This window comes from Colobus angolensis, unplaced genomic scaffold (genome assembly GCF_000951035.1).
Source record: "Colobus angolensis palliatus isolate OR3802 unplaced genomic scaffold, Cang.pa_1.0 Scaffold209, whole genome shotgun sequence".
Taxonomy (NCBI): Eukaryota; Metazoa; Chordata; class Mammalia; order Primates; family Cercopithecidae; genus Colobus; species Colobus angolensis.
Genome location: NW_012115255.1, coordinates 1,702,406 through 1,729,223, shown reverse-complemented (window position 1 = coordinate 1,729,223; position 26,818 = coordinate 1,702,406). Strand labels below are relative to the sequence as shown.

At 48.7% G+C, this 26,818-nt stretch overlaps 1 protein-coding gene across 1 annotated transcript in view; it reads left to right on the top strand.

The window, feature by feature from the left end:
* The window catches only part of ADARB2 (adenosine deaminase, RNA-specific, B2 (non-functional)), a 529,062-nt gene that overhangs the window by 335,690 nt on the left and 166,554 nt on the right, over positions 1 to 26,818 (top strand). Inside the window, exons 2-3 of the mRNA XM_011942292.1 lie at positions 5,667 to 5,753; positions 20,622 to 21,511. Coding sequence (XP_011797682.1) covers positions 5,667 to 5,753; positions 20,622 to 21,511 — 977 coding nt within the window. The remainder of the gene's footprint in view (positions 1 to 5,666; positions 5,754 to 20,621; positions 21,512 to 26,818) is intronic.

Sequence of the window (26,818 nt, the reverse complement as noted above, 5' to 3'; positions counted from 1 at the left end):
TTCTCATGTGGGGCTGAGTCTCAACCAAATCCAGTGGCCCCACCAGATCTCTGAAGCAACTTCCTTCTGCCCTCAAATTCTACTTGCCTCAGCAGCACAAGCTTTGGTTTTCACCTTCTCAACTTACAGTGACGCTTGTTCTTCTTCAGGTCCACTTTTCTACTGCTGAAAAGAGCTTCCGGGTGGGAGGCTTGTCGAGCTGTGGGGTGCACTGACATGCTTTCCTTTTCTCAGGAACAATGGTCACGACGGCCTGGCATCCAAACTCTGAAACCGGTTGTTTCATAGACTTTGTCCAGTTTTGCCGTTGTTTACAATGAGTCAGCTGGTGAGCGGCAGCTCCCTCATCCTGGCCAGGGGCTTGTGCATTCACCGCCAGTGAGCCTTCCTTCCTGCTCTTTCGAGGACTGTGATGTGGAGTACTGTGATGTGGGCCAAAATCACTTCACACACTCATGTCTTCTCCAGGCTCACTCCGGAGGAGACTATAATGCACTTACCATTTTCCTTCTTGGTTTCAATAGATCAGAAAGAATTTGGTAAGACAGAGCTGAAATCTCATTGTGCCCCACTCAGCTAATGTTGTTGAGTCATGGTCCTTGGACCAGGAAAGGTAGAGAACTGGCTCTCCCTCTTCACGACGAGGGAATGTTCCTCTGCACCGTCTGATCCTGGGGCTTTCAGCCAACCCCGATAACTTGTTTATGAATACATAGTATGTGATTACTTCTGCAGAGAGGAGAGTACATCTGATTTTTCTACAAAATATTAACCAGACCCTAAATTTAAATGCTTTTCATATTTGAATTAAAAACCATTTATTGCACTATTCTTCCTTTTGTGGCCCTAGAAACAAAGATGCTATTCTGATTTTAAAGATATGACAAATGAAACATAGAAGGTTAAATAAAATTTAACAAAGGCAAGGCAAGGAAGAAAAATCCAGAAAATTCAGCAGCCACTATAAGGATAAACTTTACTCAGGCAAGAAAAGATAGGAAGATGAAGATCTCCTTAAGTGGCCTTTGCTCAGTGCGGAAGGCAACTGCAGGCTGGAAGCCTGGGACGTGCTGAGGATCTTATAGATAGTCCTGGGCACATCCACTAACTTCTCAATGTCTCAGATTCTTTACCTGGAATAAATACGTCAAGAAAGCTAAGACGTGTCCCGGTGATTATGCAGTGTGACTAATGACGAAGTAACCAGGTATCCTCAATGTGTGCAGTTATTTTGATTTTGCAAAGTACACTATCACATAATACTTCAACCACATGTTCTTAAAACCTGATCATTCATATCAAGCATTCTGGGGAAGGCCATGAATTCAGGGCACTCGTGATATTGAAGAAAAACTGCTGGCATAGCCACAAGTGCCTTTCAGGGAAAATAAGCCATCGCTTTTTTTTTATCTCACTCAAGGATAATCCTCACCCCAAGATGTTAACATGAAACAATAAGTAGACTATTAACTCAGGACATTTTATTTCTAAACAAGATGATTAGGACATCTGAAAATACCTAAAAATTATTCCAGTGAGTGTCTCTTTCCCTCAGCCCTGATAGTGTAGTAGTTCTCCCAAACTGTTATAATATGAAAAACCGGCGATAACCACAGAGCCTCAGTGTTGCAGATGCCAGCTGCACTTCACGGCTGCACGTGGTTCCAGGCAGGGGCTTCTGTGCCCTCCAGATGCTCACCCAGGTGCCCCCTAAAATACATAAAACTGTTTCAAATAAATGCTGTTTATTCCACAGTGAGTAACAAGATTTATAAAGCAAGTGTCCTGGAACTTTCAAGCCACGCATTAAAAACAGCCATCGACCTTTCCTGAAAATAACTCTTGACTCTTAGACCGGGGCTGGCCCCGGGTCACTGCATCCTTCGGGTCAGCTTCCAGCTGGTCCATATTCGATAATGGGAGCCCAAGCTCAAGAACCCAGGATACGAGCAGCTGAGGAGTGGACACTGCCCAGCCGACCCCTGACGTTTTTAGAGGAACACCCAGCCAGCCCAGCCCGCTCTTCTAGGTGTTACCCAAAGGGTGGGGAGGCAGTGGCAGTGTGGGGTGCCCTGCGATGCAGCTTCTCCAAAAGGTCCAGAATTGAGGCAAAAAAAAAAAAAAGTATCGCTTCCTTTTTTCATCAGAAGCTTGAGTAAAACCATATTTTCAAAAGATGATGATGAAAAATATGCAAAAAATCGAATTATCTGAATATCAGAGTTCCACTCACATTGAACTAATAGAATATAGATCAGATCCCAAATGGACAATGGGTTTCGAGGAAACCACAAAGAGAGGCCCTGACGCCAAAGAACTTCTGTTGTACTTTTTCTGTATTAGAAATGTAATTCTTCACGTCCTTTTCCAAGAACACTCTAAAGATGCGGTCTGCCCTTTCTTAGAAATAATTGCTTCTCTCCCAGAGCTTACATGTCTTCACGGTGATTGCAGATCATAGTTGGAATTTCAGGTGTACTTGTTAGCAATAGATAAGTGTTAGCAATACTGCTGGCTTTCTGTTTCCTTTGCTTTAGTTTGGTTGCTCAAGCTGTCCCATGAAATCTAAAGTCCGCTGCACTAGCGGAAAGAAAAGTTGGTTAGGCACAACTGGGAGTGTCAGAGAAAATACAGGACGCCCAGTTACATTTGATTTTGTTTTGCCATTGTTTTTTATGTATTTATTTTAATTTTAAAATGTTTAATTGACAAATAAAAGTTGAATATATTCAAGGTGTACAATGTGATGATTTGATATATACATTGTGTAATGATGATCACCACAAATTAATTAACACGTCTGTCACCAGCCATAGTTACCATTGTGGGGGATGAGGACGCTTAAAATCTGCTCTCTTATCCGTTTCAAGTGGGCAATACATGTTACCAGCCAGAGTCCCCACGCTGCACATTAAGACTCCAAAACTCATTCATCCTAGGAGGTTTGTACCTTAGACCAACATCTCCTCACCCTCTCCCTTCTCCCCTCACCCCATGGACCCTGGCAGCCACCATGCTACTCTGCTTCTATGAATTCAACTTTCTTTAGATTCCACGTATGAGAGAGATCATGCACTAGTATTTGTCTTTCTATGCCTGGCTTATTTCCCTTAGGATGAGGTCCTCCTGTTTCATGCACGCTTGTTGCAAATGGCAGGATTTCCCTTTTTTTAAGGCTGCCTAATCTTCTGTTGCTCGGCTGTACCGAATTTCACTCATCCACTGAGGACACTTGAGCTGCTTCCACCTCTAGGCTCTGGTGCATGATGCTGCCGTGGATATGAGGGTGCAGTTATCTCTTTGAGTTTCAATTATTTGGGCATTGACCTGCCGGTTACCCCATTTCACATCCCCAGAGGGCTCTCATTTCTCCATGTCCTCACCAACACATTATTTTCTGGCTTGGCTTTGTTTTTCTAATAGCCATCCTAATGGGTGTGAGATGATATTTCATTGTGGTTTGGATTTGCATTTCCCTAATGATTAGTGATGTTGATTACATTTCCATGTGCTTATTGACATTAGTACATCTTCCTTGGAGAAATGTCTATTGAAGTCCTTTGCCTTCCACTGAATTTCAGATAAACCATGAATAAGGTTTTTAAGTATATATGTATATGTGTGTGTGTGTATACATATATATATGTACACAGATATATATTTATGTGTGTGTCCCACACAGTATTAGAAATGCCTGTATACTAAAAAAGTATCTATTGTTTATGTAAAACTCAATTTTAACTGGATGTCTTGAATTTTTATTTGATAAATCTAGCAACATCAGAAAGTAAAAACTTTGATAGATCTAAAACAATCCTTAAATATCTTACAATTTTGCTAAAGTAAAGTCTGGAATAGTTTAGTGCGTTTGTGTGAGTGTTTGGCTGGTAGCCCTACTTTATTAAAAATGTAATTTCATCTTGAGATCCTCCAGACTAAATCATTTGAGCTTCACACTCTTAGTGTAACATTATTGGACTCCCTTAATGAAATTATAACTCAAGCAAGATATTTCATTCTCTTGTCGTAAATTAGTTTGGGCTGCGAGGGTTTAGAAGAGCCAACCCTTCCCTGGTTTATTCTTGTTTGGTAGAACAAAGAAGGCAGAGGCATTTTATATTTGAGTTATTTATTGTTCTCTCTGTTGCCCGTCCCTACTGGAAACAACAGCTGTTAATGGGCTCCCGAATGAATTTCAGTGTGAACTCTCCTGGCCTCTGAAAACCTTGGCTAAGGAGAAAACAGGCTCAGCCTCAAAAGAAAAAGAGCCAGTTTCAGGCTGGGTCTGGATGCCTGAAGGCCAAGGGCAGGTGAAACCAGCAGTTCATCTTTTCTTGAGAAATCACACTTCAGGGAGATATACAGTGGCATGGTGGGGCACCTGTGGACAGCTGTCCTCATTACAGGGTGATGTAAACTCAGTGACCTCCTGGGAAATCCCGCCTGTGGGTGTCCACAGCTTCCAAAGGAGAGGGAAGGATCCCGCGTAGCAAAGTAGCCGATCCCACTGCCAGTGCCCTGGAACTTGGACAGCAGGGACGCTAGGACACGCTTCTGTCGCACTCCGCACCGTGTTGCATGAGCAGCACTGACATTTCCACCTGGGGCCTCTTAATCAATGAGGTCCAGGTTCACAATGGCACACGCGAACCGTGTAGACTGGAGGACGTCTGGGAGCCAGGGGCTCCCTGTGCTGTGTCTCTGTTGGTGCCTCCTCTGCAGTGCAGTGAGTTCTACGTGTGGACCAATACTCCCCAGTGCGGTGGTTTAATTTGGGTGGTGGAAATCTCCAAAATAAGGAGCTTTTCTTGAGGATCCCTTTATTAGCATTTTTATTTCTCTCAATCATACCTCGAACCCACCATTCCTTAATCTCGCTATTGATGAAATAAATTGCTGAGACCATGGGAGTAAAACAGCATACTTTATTGGTGAGGAGTGGCATTTCCTAGTTGGATCTGTTTCCACAATCGTGCTGCACTCAGAGTGGTGGGGACCCAGGAGGCAAGACCTGCTTGGCCTTTGCTCACCTGGCCACAGGCTTCAGGCAGAGGCAGTCCCTGGAATTCCAGCCACCATATTGAGGACGCTTGGCCGTTTCTGGGAGGACTGCATGCTCTGCCCACACCACTAGCTCCCTCCTCCCCTCCTCTACTTCTGCCAAACGCCCGCTAAGTGACAGGTCCTTTATTTTTAATGCATGTCAAGCCCAGAAAGCAAATTCTGCACTAATAGGGAAAGATAGTCTTGGCTTTATTTGCTCCATTCTCTTTTAATTGTGAGACCGTTTTACTTGTTTTAGCCCATCTCTGTGAAATGATCTCGACGGAAGGCTCTGCCCTACCCAGGATCTTATAAACAGATGCAAGGTTGCTACCCTGGAGACAGCTGCTTAAAGTTTTAAGGGACATGGGCAAGGTGAAGGGAGAGGCCAAAATAAGAGAAGGTGAAAGAAGGAAATCGTAGAATTTTAAATTGAGTGGAGAAAGGAATTTGATAAAATGCTGTCAGATATTCAATAAAAGACTGAACCAGAATGAAATGGCTGAAACCAAAGTGACCTTTCCACGTCCCTTGTCCAAACTTCAGTAATAAGAACTTCTAAAAGCATTGCGTTTTTCTGAAACTCCATGTCAAAAGTGCATTTCCTGTTCTTTTCTTTCCAGATAAAGTAAGCATATTGTCAACCTTCCTCGCTCCCTTCAAGCACCTGAGTCCTGGCACCACAAACACGGAGGATGAAGACACCCTAAGTAAGTAGCTTCCTTTCCCCAAAGTGCACAAAGGCCCCTGTATTCTGTGTGCAGGGGTCCCCCGCTGTCCCCAAAACCTGAGATACCTGGGGTCATCTGGGAGGGGTCATCTGTTTGTCTTACCTGGAGAGACAGCGTCTGCTCTCAGTCCCGTACAGAATCCTCATCTTCCCTGCAGTCCCACCTGCATCTGCAATCCTATCCTCACTTGGAATCCTTTTCATTTGAGGGTCTCACCAGAATCCTATCTCCACCTACAATCGTGTCTTCATCTGAGGTCCTATCCTTACCTGGAGTCCTACTGTAACCTGCAGTCCCACCCTCACCTGCAGTCTCATCTTCACCTGCAGTCCCACCGTCACCTGGAATCTTACCCACACCTGCAGTCCCACCCTCACCTGCCGTCCCATCCTCACCTGCAGTCCCATCTTCACCTGCGGTCCCATCTGCACTTTCAGTGTCATCCTCACCAGAAATCCTATCCTCACCTGTGCTCTCACCCTCACCTGGAAACTTAGTCTCACCTGTGGTCCCATCCTCACTTTCAGTGTCATCCTCACCTGGATCCTATCCTCACCTGTGGTCCCACCCTCACCTGGAATCTTACCCGCACCCGCAGTCTCATCCTCACCTGTGGCATTTCCTGGTTGGATCTGTTTCCAACCTGGTTGGTCCCATTCTCATCTTCAGTCCCATCCTTAATTGGAATCTTAGGCTTCCCTGCAGTCTCATCCTCACCAGGAATCCGGACCTTCCTTACCAAAAGGGCAGGAAAGTGTCAGTAATGTCTGCGGGACTGAGAACCCCAGGGATTCCAAGAAATCAACCAGTTTTCTTGGACTATTCTCTCCTCTCCTTCCTTTGTTTTTTCATCAAACCAGAAAGAGCAATGGTCATGGTGTCTTAGAGCATGGTTTGTACAAGTATTTAACAAGGAAAGCGCTGGATAGGAGCCCCTCCTGTGCAAACATTTCTGGCACATGAAATTGGAAAGGGGCCAAGCAGAGTCCTCAGGATGGCACCAGGCTGGTTTAGGAAAGGGATCTGAGCAGCGTCTCGGGAGCTGACTGTGGGGGTGAGGATCCAGGAGTGTGTGGCTGCAGGAGCTGGCCTCTATGTTCACAGTACATTGTCAGGCATCTAACAAAGAGGACAAGACATTCCACACCATGTGAACAGCTCCTCAAATTTTAACACCACCTGGCAGATGGCTCCTTTTTCAACCAGGAAGAGGTCAGCACACTCCTGTTGTCGTGGGACGGGGAGGAGGTGAGGTGACCCTGGGATTGCTGGTCAGACCAACAAGAGGCAGTGGGAAGGGTCTGCAAGGGACGCCGTGCACTTTGCCATCAGCCTGGGAAACACAGCCCTTCCCAGACAGCATAATAATTAACCGTACTGGAAATGGAGGTTTTTCAGCAAAAGCAGCATCACAGTCTTTTAGTGTCAGGACCAGAGCGAAGGTCAATGCCCTCTCTTGGACCCCTTCTCTTCTAGACGTGGAAGGAGCAGGTTAGGAGGAGGGTGTGCTGGCACTAGAGAGGGCTCGGCCCAGACTGCATGCTCCCTCCCCAGCACAGCTTGAGACTCAAGCCAAGTTTTGACACAGGTCGCTTCTGTTCTCTGTTGACCCAAACTGGAAAATTTCCAGATGAATCCATTTATTGATCAGTACTTCTGAAATTTGGGATAGAGAAAGTAAAAAGCACACACCAGGCGTGTGCACGTGTGCATACACACACTCCCCGGGGTGCACACAAACACACACACTCCAAGAGCACACAAGCACACAGCCCCCAGGGGTGCACACAAACACACACACTCCAAGAGCACACAAGCACACAGCCCCCAGGAGCACACACCCCCACCCAAGCTGAGCCTGACATGTGGACCTGGAAACACCTGGGAAGGGGAAGTTCACTGTTTCCTCCTCCTCCACACCTTGAGCTGCTGGGATCCTTGCTGGAGCTGGCCTCCCTCAGGAGAAAAAGAAATGAAGCTTCAGCAAGGGCCAGAGGACATCTGGGGTGCGGAGCGAATGGTTTCTAACTTACAGAGGTGCAGCAACCGCCTTTCTGTAGCAACCAGAGGCCAAGATCTGGAGAAATAAACCGCCTGGCTGCATGCGAAAATTATTGCTCTGCCCCTGAGATTCCTGAGAGAGGGACGTCCCCACCCCACGTAGCAGCTTCTCCTTCCCCCTGCCCCCCCCGTAAGAACCCCCACAGTGGGCAATGAGAAGAGGAGACGGCCTGAGGAGGCCAAGAGTTTCTGGACTTTCCGGAAGCCTTTCGTGCTCTGTCCTGGCAGCCAGGCTGCCTTGGGCTATAAACATTACCTCTCAGAGCCTCCACGCTAATGGGTAGAAACTTAGAGGTAACAATAACTTTAAATTATTTATGGTAGTTAAAATGCTCTTGAAATGCTTGAGAAGTCTCATTTTCAATCAATCAACTAGTTGCTCCCCTTTGTGTAGATGCTGTTTATTTACTTTCTTTTCGTAGATTGTTCCAAGACAAACCTGCGAATGAATCAGCCCTCCCTTCATAGCTCCCTGCGGCACTGCCAGCTCGGCCTTATCCATTTGTAATCCAGATGCACGGGAAGGCAGAAAAAGATGTGCACGTGTGTGTGTGTGTGTGTTGTGATGTGTATTCATGCATGTGGCATGTGTGGTATGTGGGGAAGTGCACGTGTGTGGGGTGAATTCACATGCATATGTGTCATGTGCATATGTGTGCATGTGTGTGCACAGGTGTGTGTGTGTGCATATGTGTGGTGTGTGAGTCTGTGCGCGTGTGTGCATGTGTGTTGTGTGTGCATGCATGTGACATGTGTTAAGTGTAGTGTGTGCACATGTGTGTGATGTGTGAGTCTGTGCACATATGTGCATGTGTGTGGTGTGTGTATGTGTGTGTGCGTGTGTGTGGTGTGTGAGTCTGTGCAGGTGTGTGCATGTGTGTGGTGTGTGAGTCTGTGCACGTGTGTGCGTGTGTGTGGTGTGTGCACGTGTGTATGCATGTGTGTGGTGTGTGAGTCTGTGCACGTGTGTGCATGTGTGTGGTGTGTGCACGTGTGTGTGCATATGTGAGTATGTGCATGTGAGTGGTGTGTGTACGTGTGTGTGCATGTGTGTGGTGTGTGAGTCTGTGCACGTGTGTGCATGTGTGTGGTGTGTGCGTGCATGTGGCATGTGTGCCGAGTGTAGTATGTGCACATGTGTGTGGTGTGTGAGTGCATGTGTGTGCATGTGTGTGATGTGTGTCTGTGCACGTGTGTGCATGTGTGTAGTGTGTGAGTCTGTGCACATGTGCACAGGTGTGTGGTGTGTGAGTCTGTGCACGTCTGTGCACGCATATATGTCAGGAGCGAGGGTGGGTGGTAGGAGCACACATGACCTTGCCCTGCCTCCTCCTGTCTCCCGTGTTTCACACCCTGTGAGTCTATGTGTCTGGGGGTTCCGACACGAGGACCGTTCCCATCCCACCTGGCGTGTGTTCCACCTTTGGGGAATCCCATGTGCTTCCCTGTGGATGCTGGATGCTCACAACCTCACAGGATCATGGCTTTTGTCTGGGGCCGAGCGCCCCTCATCTAAGGGTGCGGAGCGGGGGACAGGCTCGCAGGGCATACACCTCGCACTGTACCTGCGGGAAGTGGGCCTGGGAGCCACACCTGGAAGCCCATCACCCATAGGCTGGTCTTGGCTGAGTGGACTGAACAACTCCACATGTCTGCCTGGGGCAGTTAACTCTGAGGAGCTTTCTCTTCCAACGCTGAGCAGCCATGAGTTCCTGCCATCTGGTCACTGTCAACTCTCTGCTGACCACTGCGCAGAGGTTGGGATCCAACCCAGTTCTGACCAGGTGAGCCCAAGGCTGCCCGGCACAAAGACGGCCCTGGGCCCTGGAGCTGTGCTGGAAAGAGGTCTCCGGACAGCCGCACCTGCTCCTTCCTGAGTCCCACGCACCACAGGCCCAGCCCCGTGGGGTCCTGCGTGATGAGTCTTTGAAGGAGGCCCTTCTGCAGCTGCCCAGCCTGCCAGTGTCCACTCCGCAAATGCCAGGAGCCACTGCCTCCCACCCCCGGCTCCAGCCTGCCTCCTGCCGCTTACAGAACCTCTGCTGTGCCCTGGAGAACCCAGGCACCTGCCTTCCCGTCCCTCAGCGGGGCTTCATGGAGGGAAAGGGCTGCTCGGCCGCAGAATAACCTTCACCAGGAACAACATTATCTCTTCCAATGTAGCGTGGCGCGCCGCCTGGCTGGCTCCCAGGAGCCCGTCTGACCCGCAGACACGCAGTGTCATTATTAGTGATGCGTGCGGTCCCAATGATGCCGCACAGGGGAAGCCGGGCGTGCAAACGGCCCAGCAGAGGACGGACAGCGGGAGCCAGCGGAGAGGACGCCTGAGCTCTGGAGCAAGCGCAGCCCTGCACTCCGCGGACGGAGGCCCGGCAGACCCACCAGGCCCGGCCCCACCCGCACCTGCTCTCCACCTATGAACAGCAGCAGCCTAGGCCATCCGGCTTTGCACAGCCAGAACAGCTTTCACTTGGAAAGCAAAAGTTTCACCACAGTCATGACAATATAAAACGTTGGGCTTTCTCCGCCAAATGCTGTCCTTTAACGCGTGAAAACTTTAAACTTCGCACATTTCTGGACACTGTATCAAACAAGGTCATTTGCGTTTGAGGCTCAGGAGAATGCCCGTGAGAGAAGTGGATGGAAATCATTTCATTTTGCATTTTCCCACGCAGATGCCTCCCTGAGTTTTCAAATTGCTCATCATCATCCTATTACTGTGGTTTGTGGTATTTATCTAACAGTTGCAAATTATTTGCCTGCTTTTATCTAATTTCTACAGTGGAAGGATATGTGCAGCTCTCTGAAAACCTGGTGCCGCTCACAATGACCTCAGAGAAGCCACAGTTCACAGCTGCCTCATTCTAGGAGGTCTCCAGAATGAGGTTCTTGGCTGGGATGCAGAGGCAGGAGGACATGCCAGGGTGTGGGCGGCCAGGATGCCACCCACGGAGTCTCACTGGGAGCGGGTTTCATTAGGAGAGGTGTGTGGAGTCCACATCAGGAATTTTCCAGGGAGAAGAAGTGTGGTGTGAGCGCCATTGAGGGCGAGAGGCAGGGGAGCTGCGCTGTCCCCCCAGGACCACCATGCCATCCTGCTTTCTGCCTAGCTCGCTGCCATTTCCCACTGGACTGACGTAGGTGTGCACACAAATGCACACACACACATGCACACAAAGTATACATAATGCATACACACAGTCACACTTACATGCACAATTACACATACACTCACAGGCACATGCTCAGGCACACACTCATACACACACTGGTTACGTTACACACTCAGGCGCTGTTTACCAGCTGGAGCCCTCCAGGGGTTGATAAGAATCTGTTTCCAGTCTGAGTGAGTGACTCTGAGGAGCCTTAACCAACGAGGTGTGTGTGTGTGTGTCAGTGATAGAGACAGACACAGCGAGACAAAGACAGAGAGAGACACGGAGACAGAGAATGATACTCTTCTGTTCTTCTCAGGATGCTTTGGCTAGTCGGGATCTGTTTTGGTTCCATGTGAACTTTAGGATTGTTTTTTTCTAATTCTGTGAAAAATAACTTTGGCCATTTGACAGGGGGGTGGCGTTGAGTCTACTGAGTGTTTGGGGCAATATGGACATTTTAGCAATATTGATTCTTCCAATCCATGAGCATGGGATGGTCTTCCATTTGTTTGTGTCTACGATTTCTTTTGTCAGTGTTTTGTAACTCTCCTTGTAGATATCTTTCATCTCCTTGGTTACATGCTAAACCTTTCTAAGAATCCTGATGTGCAGCTGACATAGCAAGTGGTTCCCCATCTGCCCTGATGTAAGCACATGAGTTTCTTGCAGACCTATGCCCAGCTCTAATATACTATGAGTATGCAATTATGACTGGCTAGAATAATAACTATTTGGGATAATAAATTTTGGAGTGGACTAAAGGAATCACCAATTCTTATATTCTATTTTGAATTGTCCATTTGAATTGTTCCAAGTGCAAATAATGTATTTTCAGAATCACATCATTTTTACAATGCAGGCCCCTCAAACCCCTTGATCCCAAATCCCTGGCACCACCCTGGGAGGTGAGCCCCACACCTCCCTCTTCATGCTCTCAAAAGGTGTTGGTGGCTTACAGTGTCTTTTGAGGTCACAATTAATGTGTTCTGAGGGCCTGCAACATTTGGTAGGTCACGCCAAAACTTTTTTTAAATTTAATTTCATTTTATTTTAGGCTTAGGGATACATGTGCATGGGTATACTGTCCCGTGGGTATACCGTCCTGTGGGTATACCGTCCCATGCATATACCATGTGGTGGGTATACTACACCCTGGTGGGGATTGGGCTGCTAGTGTATCCATTACCCAAATAGTGAACCTTGTACTGATAGCTTATTTTTCAAACCTTACCCATCTCCTACTCTCCCCCCTTCTCAAGTCCTCAGTGTCTGTTGTTTCCATCTCTATGTCCATGTGTACCCATGGTTTAGTTCCCACTCATAAGTGAGAACGTGCAGTATTTGCTTTTCTGTTTCTGAGTTAGTTCATTTAGGATAATGGCCTCCAGCTCCATTCACATTGCTGCAAAGGACACAATTTTACTCTTTTTTGTGGATACATAGTATTCCATGGTGTATATGCACTACATTTTCTTTATCCATCCACTGTTGATGGACATTTAGGTTGGTTCCATGTCTTTGCTATTGTCAATAGTGCTGAGGTGAACATATACACACAGGTGTCTTTTTTATGTAATGATTTTCTTTTCCTTTGGGTAGATGCCCAGCAGTACAATTGCTGGGTCAAATGGTGGTTCTATTCTTAGTTCCTTGAGAAATCTCTATACTGTTTTCCGTAGAAGCTGAATTAGTTTACATTTCCACCAACAACGCACAAGCATTCCCTTTTCTCTGCATCCACACAAACACGTTGGATTTTATTTTATTTTATTTTATTTTATTTTATTTTACTTTTTAATAATAGCCATTCTGACTGGGGTACGATGATATCTCAGTGTGATTTTAATGTGCATTTCCCCTATGATGTTACGCATTTTATCATATGCTTGTTGGTTGCTTATATTTTTTCTTTTGAGAAATAGTCTGTTCATGCCCTTTGCCCAATTTTTCGTGGAGTTGTTTTTTTCTCACTGAGTTATTTGAATTCCATCTAGATTCTGGATACTTTGTCAGAGGCATAATTTGCAAATATTTTATTCCATTTTGTAGGTTGTCTGTTTCATTTTGTTTTGTTTTGTTTTGTTTTGTATTGCTGTGCAGAGGCTTGTTAGTTTAATCAAGTCCACTTTGTCTATTTCTTGGTTTGTGCATTTCCTTTTGGGGCCTTCATCATAAATCTTTTGCCAGGCCAATGTCCAGAAGTTTTGCCTAGGTTTTCTTCTAAGATTTTTATAGTTTCAGGTCCTATGTTTAAGTCTTTAAACCATCCTCGAATTAATTTTTGTGTATGGTGAGAGATAGGGGTCCAGTTTCATTCTTCTGCGTATGGATAGCCAATTTCCCAGTACCATTTACTGACTAGGATGTCCTTTCCCCATTGTTTATTTTTGTCAGCTTTGTTAAGGATCAGATGACTGGAGATGGGCCACTTTATTTCCAGGTTCTCTACTCTGTTCCATGGGTCTATGTGTCTATCTTTGTACCAATACCATTCTGTTGTTACTATAGACTTGTAGTATAATTCAAAGTCTGGCAGTGTGATGCATCTGGATTGGTTCTTTCTCTCAGGACTGCTTTAGCTATTCAGGGTCTGTTTTGGTTTTATATGAACTTTAGGATTGTTTTTTCTAATTCTGTGAAAAATAATGTTGGAATTTGATAGAGATTGCATTGAATCTGCCTATTGCTTTGGGCAATATGGACATTTTAGCAATATTAATTCTTCCAATCCATGAGCATAGGATGGTTTTCCATTTTTTTGTGTCTTTTACAATTTCTTTCATCAGTATTTTGTAGCTCTCCTTGTAGCTATCTTCCACCTCCTTGGTTGAATTTATTCCTAACTATTTTATTGTGTGTGTGTGTGTGACTGTTGTAAATGGATTGAGTTCTTGATTTGGTTCTCAACTTAAACATTATTGATGTATAGAAAGGCTACTAATTTTTGTGCATGGATTTTGTATCCTGAAACTTTACTGAAGCCATTTATCAAGTCTAGGAGTCTTTTAGAAGAGTCTTTAGGGCTTTCCAGGTATACATAACATACATGTATGTCATCAGGGAACAGAGATAACTTCACTTCCTGTTTTCCATTTGGATGTCTTTTATTTCTTTCTCTTGCCCAATTGCTCTGGTTATGACTTCCAGTATTATTTTAAGCAGAAGTGGTGAGAGTGGACATCATCTTGTTCCAGTCCTTAGGGAAATGCTTTCAACTTTTCCCCATTAAGTGTGACATTGGCTGTAGGTTTGTCATAGATGTCTCTTACTGTTTTGAGGTATGTGTCTACAATGCCTAGTTTGTTGACAGTTTTTATCATAAAGGGATGTTGGATTTTATTGAATGCCTTTTATACATCTACTGAGATGACCATATGGTTTTTGTTTTTAGTTCTGTTTGTGTGGTAAATCACATTTATGGATTTGTAGAGGCGGATTCATCCTTGCATTTCTAGAATAAAGCCCACTTAATCATGATGAATCATCTTTTTGATGTGTTGCTGAAATCACGCATTCGGAGTGTCTGCAACATTTGACAGATCATGCTAAAACTGTTACACACACCGTCTCCATTGATCTAACAAGGCCCATGTAGTAGGTTCCATTTGTGAACTGTGTGATGGGTCAGGTCACACTGCCAGCACCCAGCCTCTGGAATCCACCTCTGTGCCCCAGAGACAAGTCTATTCACCAATCTGTGCACCGAGCTTTGGAGACAGCTTCCCTAGAGAAGACAGGGACAAAATGCAAAAAGTGGGAACCAGGGAAAAGTTCAGTGTGCCTGCTCTGAGGATCAGAGACAGAGGGGATGACTCAGGAGGGGCATGGCCATGCCTAGCCTCTCGGAGCAAGGGCAGAGCTGCCCATCGGTGGGCTAATCAGGCTTCATGAGCCTAAGTCAGGCTGACTTTTTAAAATATATTTTATTGTGGGTTTTATTGTGTATATTTCAGGTGTACATCATGATGTTTTGTTACACTTACACTTGGTGGAGTAGTTACCACAGTTAAGCAAATGAACACCCGCACCTTCCACTGCCTTTTGTGTGGGTAACGGCCACTATCATCTTCCCTGCTGCCCTTTGGGAACACCCAGACTTGGGGCACATAGAGAAAGAGTGAGGGGTTTGGGACACAACCCAGGAGGTAACTTCCACAAGGCAGCATGAAGAGGGGAGGCAGACAGTCCCCCAGCTCCCCTCACCCCCAGGGTGTAGCCTGTTAAGTAAAGACCCTGGTGAGTGCAGGAATTGGGCTCTGAGACTCACCAAGCAGGTGCATCAACAATAGCTTTCCATCAATAGCTTTCTACTTAGAGCCTGGTGTTTTCCTGGTCTCCTGATGTTTTATCTCTAGGTTTTTATATATGACGACTGAGTGTGAGAAACCTGTTGATTATATGGAGAAAAAAATGAGAATAATTCCCTGGGTCAGGCAGGAAAGTGTAACACATTTAATACCTTCCATGTGGAAAGAAAAAACGTTAATTTGTAAAGTCGGCATTAAAGCCGCGAGTGGTTCACACGAAGTCGCTACAGGAAGAGGCCAGCAGGGCAGCACCTGGGCCTGAGCTCCTCCATCCGCCGACAGCCTCAGAGCCCAGAGCGCCACTCCCCAAGGGCCAGCTCCCACCCTCACCGAGCCTGGCCCCACGACTGCCACAGGACCACAGGGTGAGCTCCACTCCCACCCTCACCGAGCCTGGCCCCACGACTGTCACCGGGTCACAGTGTCAGGCTCCTCCCACTTGGGCCCAAGGGACAAGAAGGCAAAGCCTGTTTTTCCCTTCGTATGCCTCAGGCACCTGCACTGTTACCTGACCCAGTAGGTTCTGGAAGGTTTTGTGAGAACGAACTCTTGCCTTGCCAACCAGGGAGAGAGGGGAGGCTTTGCTGTGTGTGGAAAAGCTCATGCTGCTCTCGGCCCTTCTGAGGGAGCAAAACTCCCTCAAAAACTCCTCTCAAGGTGGGAGATGCGACCCCCGCCACAGCTCGCGACTCGCAGACGTGAGGCCCTAGAAACCCTTCTTCCAGCTGCCCTGGAATTCCTGTAAAGTGCACGGAGAAGCTCAGGGAAAAAGACGAGCAGAGAGAGAACCGGGACCCAGAGAGAGAGAAGCAAGGTGGGAGAGACGCGATGAGAGGAGGGTAAGAAGTGTCTGCCCCGCCATTTCCCTGCTGTGTTGTCAAAATGCATCCAATGTTTCCCCACAGCCGACTCTCGCTCAGCCCATTAGATGTGCTGCCTCCATTCATCCCTGTAAGAACCTTATAAGGCAAATACTTTTTAAATTTTCATTTTCTGTCTGAAAAAATGAGTTGGCCAGATTGAGTGACTTGTCCAGGGTCACACAGCCCTGAACAATGGAGCAGAGGCCAGAGCGGCGCCTGCTGCACCCCCATTCCCCACAGCTCCATGCAAAGGCCACCGCTGGACTGTGGCCTCTGTGCTAGGTCCCCACATCAGGGAAATGGGAATCGGGGCCTGTGCAGAAGAGTCCAAACCCTAATCGGGTGATATCACCCCCAGAGGGGCAGCTGTTGTGTCCAGGACAGGCCCCTGAAGTATGCTGTTATTAATTATTGATTATCATGAAAGAGGCCCTCATACCATAATTTGACATTCATGGTTTATGCCATGGAAAACTTTAATTCTGAGAGTCATAGGACATTGAATCAGAAAGAGGCATTCGGTGCAGCTAGAGGCAAAGCGTTGCTCCGTGAGTTCTAATCCAAGATCCAGCAAAGGTCATACTGTAGTCACACTGGCCGTCTCATCCATCCCCACCTTGCGAGAAATCAATAAGAAATTACAGAGTACCAAGCAAATTTATATGCAGTCTGGTATGGGGTTGGGGGGTTGACCGTGTTGGGTTTTTTGCTCCATCTTTAAGTTCAATTTGGAAAATCACATGGTTAATCTCATCTGCTAACCCTTGGCCTGAAACACACTAAACAGTAGAGTTCAGTGCTATATGTATACCCAAAATGCATAATGACTAGCAAAAGCATTTGCACTCAGCACTTTCTCCTCAGAAGGTAACTGTTTCTACTGCCATCAACTGTAAATGAATGTTATACACCTATACTGATCAAGGCTCTCAGATCCACATTTTGAACAAAATTACCTCCCCAAACCTAATACTTTTTTAGACACAGTTGCCAGAGAAAACAACAGAGCCACCTCACAATTTGGAAAATTCAAATGAGAAATAGAGATTTTAGCAAACAGAGAGCACTTTTAAAGCAGAGCCGAGAGCCTTCTGCAGGAGCACCCAGATGGTAATGATAGTTGAGGCCAAGAGACGGGGATGGTTCCACCCCGAGCTGAATGGGCACGCAGCATGCAACCTGAAAAGAACATTCTCCAGTGTTAGGATACCTCGCGAAGGTACCCGATTTTCAAAGGCATCTTTTGTGCCTGCAAAATGTATGTTTTCATTATTCTCCAACAATGATGTCATAAGCTGAGGGGCGGGGAACATGGGGCGGGGCCAGCCAGCTCTCATTCCTGCTTGGCTTTCGGGCCACATGGCCAGCAAGTCCACGTGTCAACATCCAGGCACACTCAACCTCTATTTCTAAGCTGTGGATTAGTGGTAAAAATTGCCTCAAGTTTCCACTTGCTTAATGAGAAAAAACTCATCCACACCCAGCAGAAGAGCCTCTCTCCACGGACAAAGCCGATGAGTGAGGGGAAGCCTGTGTGTTCTTGCCTGGGACAGCTCACCATCCGGTCACATGTGGGGCAGCCTGTGGGTTCAGCTTCTTCTTCCTCTTCCTCTTCCAGAGAGCCCAGAAAAGGGTGTTACTGTACAGAGGCCAAGACAATGATGGAAGTAATCAGTTTCCATAAAATCACCTTTATAGCAATAACACAGACAAGGGTGATCCGATGCCTGGGACTGAACTGCACCTCGACCAACTAACAAACTCTGCAACTTCAGTAAAGGAACTTCCTCACTGAGAAAATCAGACATTAATAGACTCCCCAGGGCTGACGGGAGCAATGAGAAACAACAAAGTCTGGTTCTGCAGGAGCCAGGCCTCAGGGAGGGGCAATGGCGCAGCTCACTACTGTAATTTTGTATTTTGTAGTAAACCTGCATGGAGCCTTCCAGAAGCACATTCACCAGTGAGGGCAGTATGGACCCATCAGGTTGTGGGGTCATCCATGGCTGAGATTCCCTAATGGAACAGCTTTGTCAGAAAACAGTGGTCCAGGATGGTCAGTCCGGAAAAATTAAATCATCATCAAATGCATCCATCACCCTGGCTGGCAAATGATGATTTTGCTAAATTGACTTCAGAGCATTTTCTGCAAAAGAAATAAAGCACCGCAGTCACACGTGAAGTCACCCCCAGCCCCTCATGGCACTGCCCTCCTGCACTCCCCAGGGGTGACCGGACTGGAGCTTTATTACCCACACATCAGCAGCTTTGTCACAGATGGATGACTGCATGAAGAATATAGAATGTTAGTGTTCTTATAATAATAATATCCTACCCTATGGGTTATTTTGCAAGTCAGTCTTACTATCTGGCATCCTATTTCTTGAGATTCATCTACATGGAAGCATAGTCCATGTATACAACTAACAGACGTAGTCCATTAGACGCAACTGCTATACAGTATTCCATATATTCTGTGGTGTGATTGTATCACAGATTACTCATCATTCTTCTAACCATAGAAACTTGGGCATTTTCAAAGTTTTCGGTTTTGTGAAAGCATGCTGCCATGCACACCTTTGTTCAGCTCTGCCTCTGTGTGCGGCGGTTTCTGCAGGACGCATCTCCAGCGGCAGAATTGCTGAGTAAGGTGTGTGTTTCTTTATTCTTGCCCGACGCTCCCAAAATGCATTCCAAAGGATCTGTGCTTGTGCTCCTGACCACCGACCCCTGGTACCTACCCTGAAAACACTGGGACATTACAGGTCTTTTTAAAGTGCTTGCCTGTCTGATGAAGGGGGTAAGACTCCCAGGGGCAGAAACCAAGCAAGTGCCCTGGGTTCTTGCTAGGGACCAGCTTTTGACCCATCTTGGCTATCATCGTGCCTTCCTCCCTACCTTTGATTTAAAGTGAGAGAGGACTGACTCTTCCTTTCACTAAACACTAAGGGGTCACTGCATGGTTATTAAGTGGCCTAATTTCAATATTGGGGTTTCTCAGGGAGGCCCAAGCAGAGGGAGAGAGATGAGGGAACAGCCGGCTGGTGGAGCAGTCGGAACACACACAACACTTACTAAGTTTGCCGCCTTAAATGGGTGTGGTTCACGACACCCCAGGACAACCACCATAGTAACATCAAAGATCACACAGCAGAGGGCGCCATAACAGATACAATAATGGGAAATTTTGAGATATTTTGAGAATTACCAAAATGTGGCCGGCGCGGTGGCCCTCATCCATAATCTCAGCACTTTGGGAGATGGAGGCGGGTGGATCACCTGAGGTCGGGAGTTCGAGACCAGCCTAGCTAACATGGCAAAACCCCATCTCTACAAAAATACAAAAATTAGCCAGACATGGTGGTATGTGCCGGTAATCCCAGCTACTCAGGAGGCTGAGGCAGAAGAATCGCTTGAATCTGGGAGGCAGAGGTTGCAGTGGGCAGAGATCGTGCCACTATACTCTAACCTGGGCAACAGAGTGAGATTCCATCTCAAAAAAACAAAAACAAAAAAAAAATCACCAAAATGTGACACAGAGGCAGAAGGTGAGCGCATGGCATGGGATAATGGTGCTGATAGAGTTGCTCAACTCAGGGTTGCCACAAACCTCAGATTAGTGAATAACACGATACCTGGGAAGCCAAACAAGGAGGGGTGCCTGTACTTTCAATCATCTCTGGATGACGCATACTGCCTAATACAATGTAAATGCTATGCAAATCGTTGTTATACTGTATTGTTTAGAGAATGATAACAAGAAAAAAGTCTGTACACGTTCCATAGTGATTCATCCATTTTCTCCCGAATACTTTCTCTCTACAGTTAGTTGAATCCATAGATGGGGAACTCAGGAATACAGAGGACTGACCGTATTTACTGAATAGGTGTGCCCCTCCTCCGTGGAGAAAGACCAGGGACTCACCCCAAGGCCGTGGTGCCTCACCTGGGCAGGCTCCTATCCTTCCCTCCAGGGAGGTCTCAGGAGACACCACCTGTCTCACCTCTGGCTGTGACTGAGGAAGTAGTTTGGGGGCTGGACCCCCTGACCCTCAGAACTGGGAGTGCACTGGTCACCGGGCCTGGAGCTCCCTGTAGCAGGTGGGAAGGGGGACACTAGACCACACCACCCCAGGAAAGGCCTCTCTGACCTTTGACATTGCTCAAAACTTATCCAAAGTCAGGGGCGCTTGTCTGTTTGGGGTACACAGCCGCACTTAGAGCAGGAGCCAGCCTGGAGGAGGACAGCTCCCAGCCACAGGCCCTTAGCAAGGGACCAGGGACGCCGCTTCCCCGCGTGGGCCACAGGCCCCCCAGGGGCTCCCTCCCTCCAGTGGCCACAGTCCTTTCTCAGGCCTGGCCTGTGGGCAAGGGACTCGGACCCAGGGGAGTGCCTGCTGTTCCCATCGACCTGCCGGCGCTCGCCCAGGGTCCTGACTGGTCTGTTCTCCCCTCCAGGTACCAGCAGCGCGGAGGTGAAGGAGAACCGCAATGTGGGCAACCTGGCCGCGCGGCCACCGCCCCTGGGGGACCGGGCCCGGGGCGCTGCCCCCGGTGCGAAGAGGAAGCGGCCGCTGGAGGAGGGCAATGGAGGACACTTGTGCAAACTGCAGCTGGTCTGGAAGAAGCTGTCGTGGTCCGTGGCGCCCAAGAACGCGCTGGTGCAGCTGCACGAGCTGAGGCCGGGCCTGCAGTACCGGACAGTGTCGCAGACGGGCCCGGTGCACGCCCCGGTCTTCGCGGTAGCGGTGGAGGTGAACGGGCTCACGTTCGAGGGCACGGGCCCCACCAAGAAGAAGGCCAAGATGCGCGCGGCCGAGCTGGCGCTCAGGTCCTTCGTGCAGTTCCCCAACGCCTGCCAGGCGCATCTGGCCATGGGCGGCGGCCCGGGCCCTGGCACGGACTTCACCTCTGACCAGGCGGATTTCCCCGACACGCTCTTCCAGGAGTTCGAGCCCCCGGCGCCACGCCCCGGCCTCTCGGGAGGCCGCCCCGGGGACGCCGCGCTTCTGTCCGCGGCCTACGGGCGACGGCGGCTGCTGTGCCGCGCGCTGGACCTGGTGGGCCCGACCCCCGCGACCCCCGCGGCCCCTGGTGAGCGCAACCCCGTGGTGCTGCTGAACCGCCTGCGCGCTGGGCTGCGCTACGTGTGTCTGGCGGAACCGGCTGAGCGGCGCGCGCGGAGCTTCGTGATGGCCGTGAGCGTGGATGGCAGGACGTTCGAGGGCTCGGGGCGCAGCAAGAAGCTGGCCCGGGGTCAGGCCGCGCAGGCCGCGCTGCAGGCGCTTTTCGACATCCAGATGCCCGGCCACGCACCCGGCAGGGCCAGGAGGGCGCCAATGCCGCAGGTGAGGGGCGCGGGGGGCGGGAGGACCCCGACATTTCCCTGTTGGGATTGGCGTCCGGGCTTCTCGGGGAAGGAGCGGCCGCGTGGAGCGGGAGGGGAAAGAATGTCCCCCCGGGCTGGCGAGGCGACCGGAGAGCAGGTGCTGCCGGCGGTTTTGAGGGTGACGATGAGGCTGCCCGGGAGGAGACGGCGAGGCCGGGTAGGGAGCTGCCGGGGTGCTTCTGTCTGCAGGTGGAGGGCCGGTTCCCCCGTGGCTGGGTCTCCACGCGTGGGGTCGGATGGTCGTGCCGGGTACAATTGGGGTCAAGTTTTCCACCAGGGAGGCGCCCTGTGCCTGGGTGCAGCCGGAGAGGCCGCCCAGTCCCGCAGGATCCACATGGGGTCCCTGGTCCAAGAGAGAACCGCGCTGGGAGGCTGAGGAGGCCGGAGTGAGAGTAGGGAGCTGGGCCTCACTCCGCCCGGCAGGACCCCTCTGGTTCCTTCCTGCGCGGCTGTGGGTCCGCCTTCTAACCTGTGTCTACCTTCACTCACTGCAAACATGTTCTCAGCTCTGTCTGGGTGTTACCGGTTGAAGGTGTCCAGGTTCTTGGCGCCTTGAACAAATAATTGAACAAAACCCACAAAGCGAGGAAAGAAAGAAGCAACAAAAGCAGAGATCTATGGAAAAAGAAAGCACACTCCAGGGTGGGAGCGCCTGCGCACAGGGGCCCCAAACTTGCAGAAGTTCCTGGGGTTTAAATATCCTCTAGAGGTTTCCATTGGTTTTTCGGCCTAGGCCCTGTGTAAATGGAGAGGATGTTTCCTGTCATCGCTGAAGTATTTCCATTTGAGTCAGCTCTAGGAAGTCAGTGTCAACCGGCCTTATGTTCCGGCCTCCAGACCCTATTCTCCTGCCTCGTATCTGTCAGAAACTATTCTGATACCATTTTAAAACAATCTTATCCTGCCAAGTCTTGCAATGGCTGATTTATGCAAATTATCTTTTCTCTTATCATGTTCAGAATTATTTGTGGGCATCACTAATGTAGCAGATATAGAAAATTATCTTTATTCATTTTGGCATCAATCAAGGAAAGAAACATTTCACATAGTTAAAAAGCACTTAGCCCAGTGCGGGGCTCATCGTAAGTATGCAGTAATTGTAAGTTATGGCCGTGATCACTACCATCGTTACATCCCAACACCTAGGACAGAATCCGTTATTTTGCCTGGGGAGATCATAAATCTCTTCCTGAACACGGGTCCCACTCGAACCCAGACGCCGCTCAGGGAGACTGCAGGGTGACACAGACCACGTGTGTCGTGACAGAGCCCTCATCTTGAATTGTGACTGGGTTTGAGTGCTCCCTATTCACTTGTCAACCAATGCTTGTTGAACTCTTGGCCGGCATGGGGTAGGGCACACCCCGGCCATCTGCCTCTCAGGAAGCCATTCATTCATTTTCAAGTACTTGTGGCACATCCGGTGGTCATTTTAAGGAGTGGGTTAGAGGAATTTAGATCACAATCTCTGTCAGTCTTGCTGTCCAAACTCGTCCTCAAATAAAAACACAGCGTAAGTAAAAACAAGGTGGTAGACAGCAAGAAGGGCTTCCACGTAAGTCCCTGGGCACTTCCTCACGAGGGCGCTGGGGCCTGGCTTGGCCTTTTCTTATGCCTCCTTCTTATTTACTCCTCTCTCTCTTCCTTTTTCACCCTGTTTCTGCACTGTCTGTAGCTTAAACTTGCCAGCCAGTGACCGTCGTGGAAGCCACTTCACCCCTACAGCCTGGGGGAGGGGGGAAGGGTGGAGGGGGCTGGGGGGCACTGGGAGAGAGCCCTCCTAATGCTGCCCACGACCTCGGGTACAACCTTGGCAGGCTCGGGTCTCCTGCCACCTTCTCTGAGAAGCCCCCGCACCCACGGTCTGCGGTGTGTCCCCCGTCGCTGGGATACCTTGCTCACCCAGCTGGGCCTGCCACTCTTCTGTTAAATCTGTTAAGCAGAAAACATTCCTCCACCCCTCCCCAGTCCCTCTGCTGCGTCCCACTCATGTAAAATGTGAAGGATGTCAGTGAATTCTGCCTGCAATGCCTTTTTCTTTCACGTTGTCAGCCCTGAGCTCTTACTATGGAGAAACCAGGCAGCGCTACTACTTTGTAATAGTCATTTGACCCCAGAATGCAGCACATCAGTTAGAGCCGTGGCCGCTAAATTATTTTTCTCTGACAGTCCCTAACCACCCGGACTGGATGATGAAGGGCGCAGAGCAGCCCGAGGGTTTCAGGCCATTCATCACTGCTCTGCATGCAGCGTCCCAGGGGCCCATGACCCTCCCTTGTACCCCTCCCCACGTGCACCCACAACTGGGCGGGGGCTGGGAGGACACTGGGACTCAGGGCCAGGAACCTTCAGCAGTTTATTAAATTCAAATCATATTATGGATGTGATTCCGGGGGAAAAATGAAAAGATTTCAGAAATTGCTGTAAATGTGGCTTTTCCTCCTTGCTCTGCCCCAACCCAACCTTCCCGCAAAGCCCTGCCTCTACTTCACGGACCCCCGTCTACACAGCTTGCTTCCTGTCCAGGCAGACCCCTGGTCCCACCGCTAGTGGCTCTGGAGCTGAAGTTCCTGAAGGCCTCAGTCCCTGGCCCTTGTCTGACGGCCTTGTTAGCACCTGTGTCTGGAGGGCAAGCCATGCGTTTTCCTGCGCTGTGTCCCACGTTGGGAAAAGGACAGGCCCACCTCCGGGGCATGGAGCGGGGAAGGCCGCCCTGCCGGAGTCCGTCCAGGGAGCCTGGAAGCAGCGCCTCCTGCTGGAACGATGCAGTTTCTGCACCTGGGTCCCGGCCCCAGGGCTTGAAGTTCTCTGCCCACAATCTCAGGCTCACCCCACGCAGGGCTGGCTTCCACGTGCAGAACGACAAACCCACGTCTGGATCCACATGGTGTTTCGGTAGAAGCCAGCAAAGATGCTGCACGTCTGCTCGGTGCTCTCCACCAAAGGCTTGCACCTACGAATGAAGCTTCAGAACCATCCTGGAGGGAAGTCTCCTCATTAAGTAACAGTCCATGAAAACAAGTTTCCAATGTGATGGTGCATAGGAATCATTTGAGTGGTGTGTTTAGACACCGCTGAGGAGCCTCCTGCAAGAACCCAGTGGGTTCTCGAGGGAAGTCAGCGGTCTGCACTTCCAGCTTGTGGAGTGGTCAGAGACCCACGCTGTTGAGAGCCAGTGCGGCCAGAGCCTGTCATGGTGCTGCTCACAGCCTCAGACTGGAATGGCAGGGCCCTGGCGGGAAGAGTCTCTCTGTCCTGTCGGGACAGCTGGCAGGAAGCAGGGCCACCCAAAGGCCCTCGGAGACCTGAGTAGTGTCTGTAAGGGTGATCGTTGTGGTGGTGCTTGGGATACAGAATCTCAGCTTCCTCATAAACACCTGAAGTCACTCTCCAGTGGTAAAGATGTACGATAGACTTGTGTGTCATCTGGATTTTGAAAGAGGAAGTTCAGAAGCCTGAATTCTCATAAAGATTAAAATCACAGGTGTGGCTTCTCCGCATCTGATTTTCACTATTTCCTGCACCCAAGGGTGTTTCTCAGGATTGGACTCATCTAACCCTTCAGCTTCATGGGGTCTGAGTCAGCCAGAGTGTCAAAAGCAGGCGTTAATCAGATTCCTTAGAACTCACACCAGACCTAAACAGGTAGGGTTTACAGTGCTGGCGAAGGGTTTGCAGGCCAGTCTCCATGAGTATCAGTGGATAGGGGAAATGCCTGCTCAGGTGCACCTGCCTGGCCCGTTGCAAATCTCTCATGCTTTCCTCATCTGCAGTACAGTCAAGACTCCTCTAGGTTAACTGGGTACTCAGAAGTAAGAACAAGACTGTGTCAGGATGTAAATATGTGCTACCTGGAGGCATCACCATAAAAAATGATAAAATCACAAAACCTACATCTCTCTTCAGTTTGCTCCCCACCCCAGCATGAAAAGAAACCCTAAGCAAAAATGCAACCATAAAGGAATGCTCTTCAGCATTTTCTTTCCATGAAAACTATTTAGAAAGGAGAATAAAGTACACTATAATGCCAGTAAAAATAAATCAATCAGTAAAAGTCACCTGTGTGCTCAGTAACTCTGAAAAGGAAGTTTATTGACTTGTTTGTGAGTTTATCTTTCATCCTCAAGTACCCCCTTTATTTCTTTGTTTTTTAAATTTTCATGTCAGGCACAGACACCCTGTTGTCCACACACCCTCACCCCGCACTCTCCCACACTCAGTCCATACTCCAAACTAGTGCCTTCAGAAAGAGAAACAGTTCCTTGAATGACTTTCTAAAATTTTAAAAGAATCTTTGTTTTGCTGGAAAAAAAAACTGTCCACTGCCACCCAGCCTTGTGAGAATTATTCACTGCCAGCGAGAAGTTCTTTATATTTGCATAAAGACTCAGAGAGACTGGGAACCCAGAGAGGGAGGGGGGGCACCTCGGGCATCCCCAGGCAGCAGAAAAGGCACTAGAACAAGGTGTTTGAACTGGAAACTGTGGGTTTGGCTCTGGCAATGCAGGTATTAAAGACATAAAGAGTGTCTGTGAAGTCCCTGGGAGAAGAAGCCTAGAATTGGGCCTTTACCTCCTGGATGGACCTGACTCCACATTCTCACCAAGCAATCCTCAAGGGCTGAGGGAACCGCAGGTTTCTCTCCTATCTGACATCATAGTGGCTTTGCATCCCCAACTGTTCCCACCAGAGACACCATAATGAGAGGAAAGCCCAAGGAGTTCATCCTCTGTCCCCACACCAAGAAATATGCAGCTGAATCCTTGCAGAAAAATCATGACCAGTTCTTGGGAATGGCTTCAATCAGTTGAGGCAGCCAGTCGAGTTGAAGCCATTTCTTTGATGCACAGAGCTAAGTCCAGGGCAATTTCCTTCTCCCTCTCTGTCTGTCTCTCTCTCTCTCTATCTCTGTCTCTCTCTCTGTCTCTTTCTCTCTCTCTGTTTGTTTCTTCCTCTCTCACACACACTATTGTGCAGGATGCACACACACATATATGTGTATATAGATCTATACTAGAGAGAAAGACTTACAGTCACCAGATCTTTGTGCAAAGGTAGGAAAAACCTGCTTGTCCTGTGTGAGCATTTCAGAGACCTACCAAAAGATCTTTAATTCAGCAAGTTGCTAACGAGTCTGTGGCTCATTTTCTCCTCTGCACAGAGTTGTTCTGAGGCTTGTGTGTCTACAACAATACAGTAAGCGCTCCTCGCTTGTTGGCTGTTATTTGTATTAACATCATTGTTTTTATGATGCAATTACGGGTTC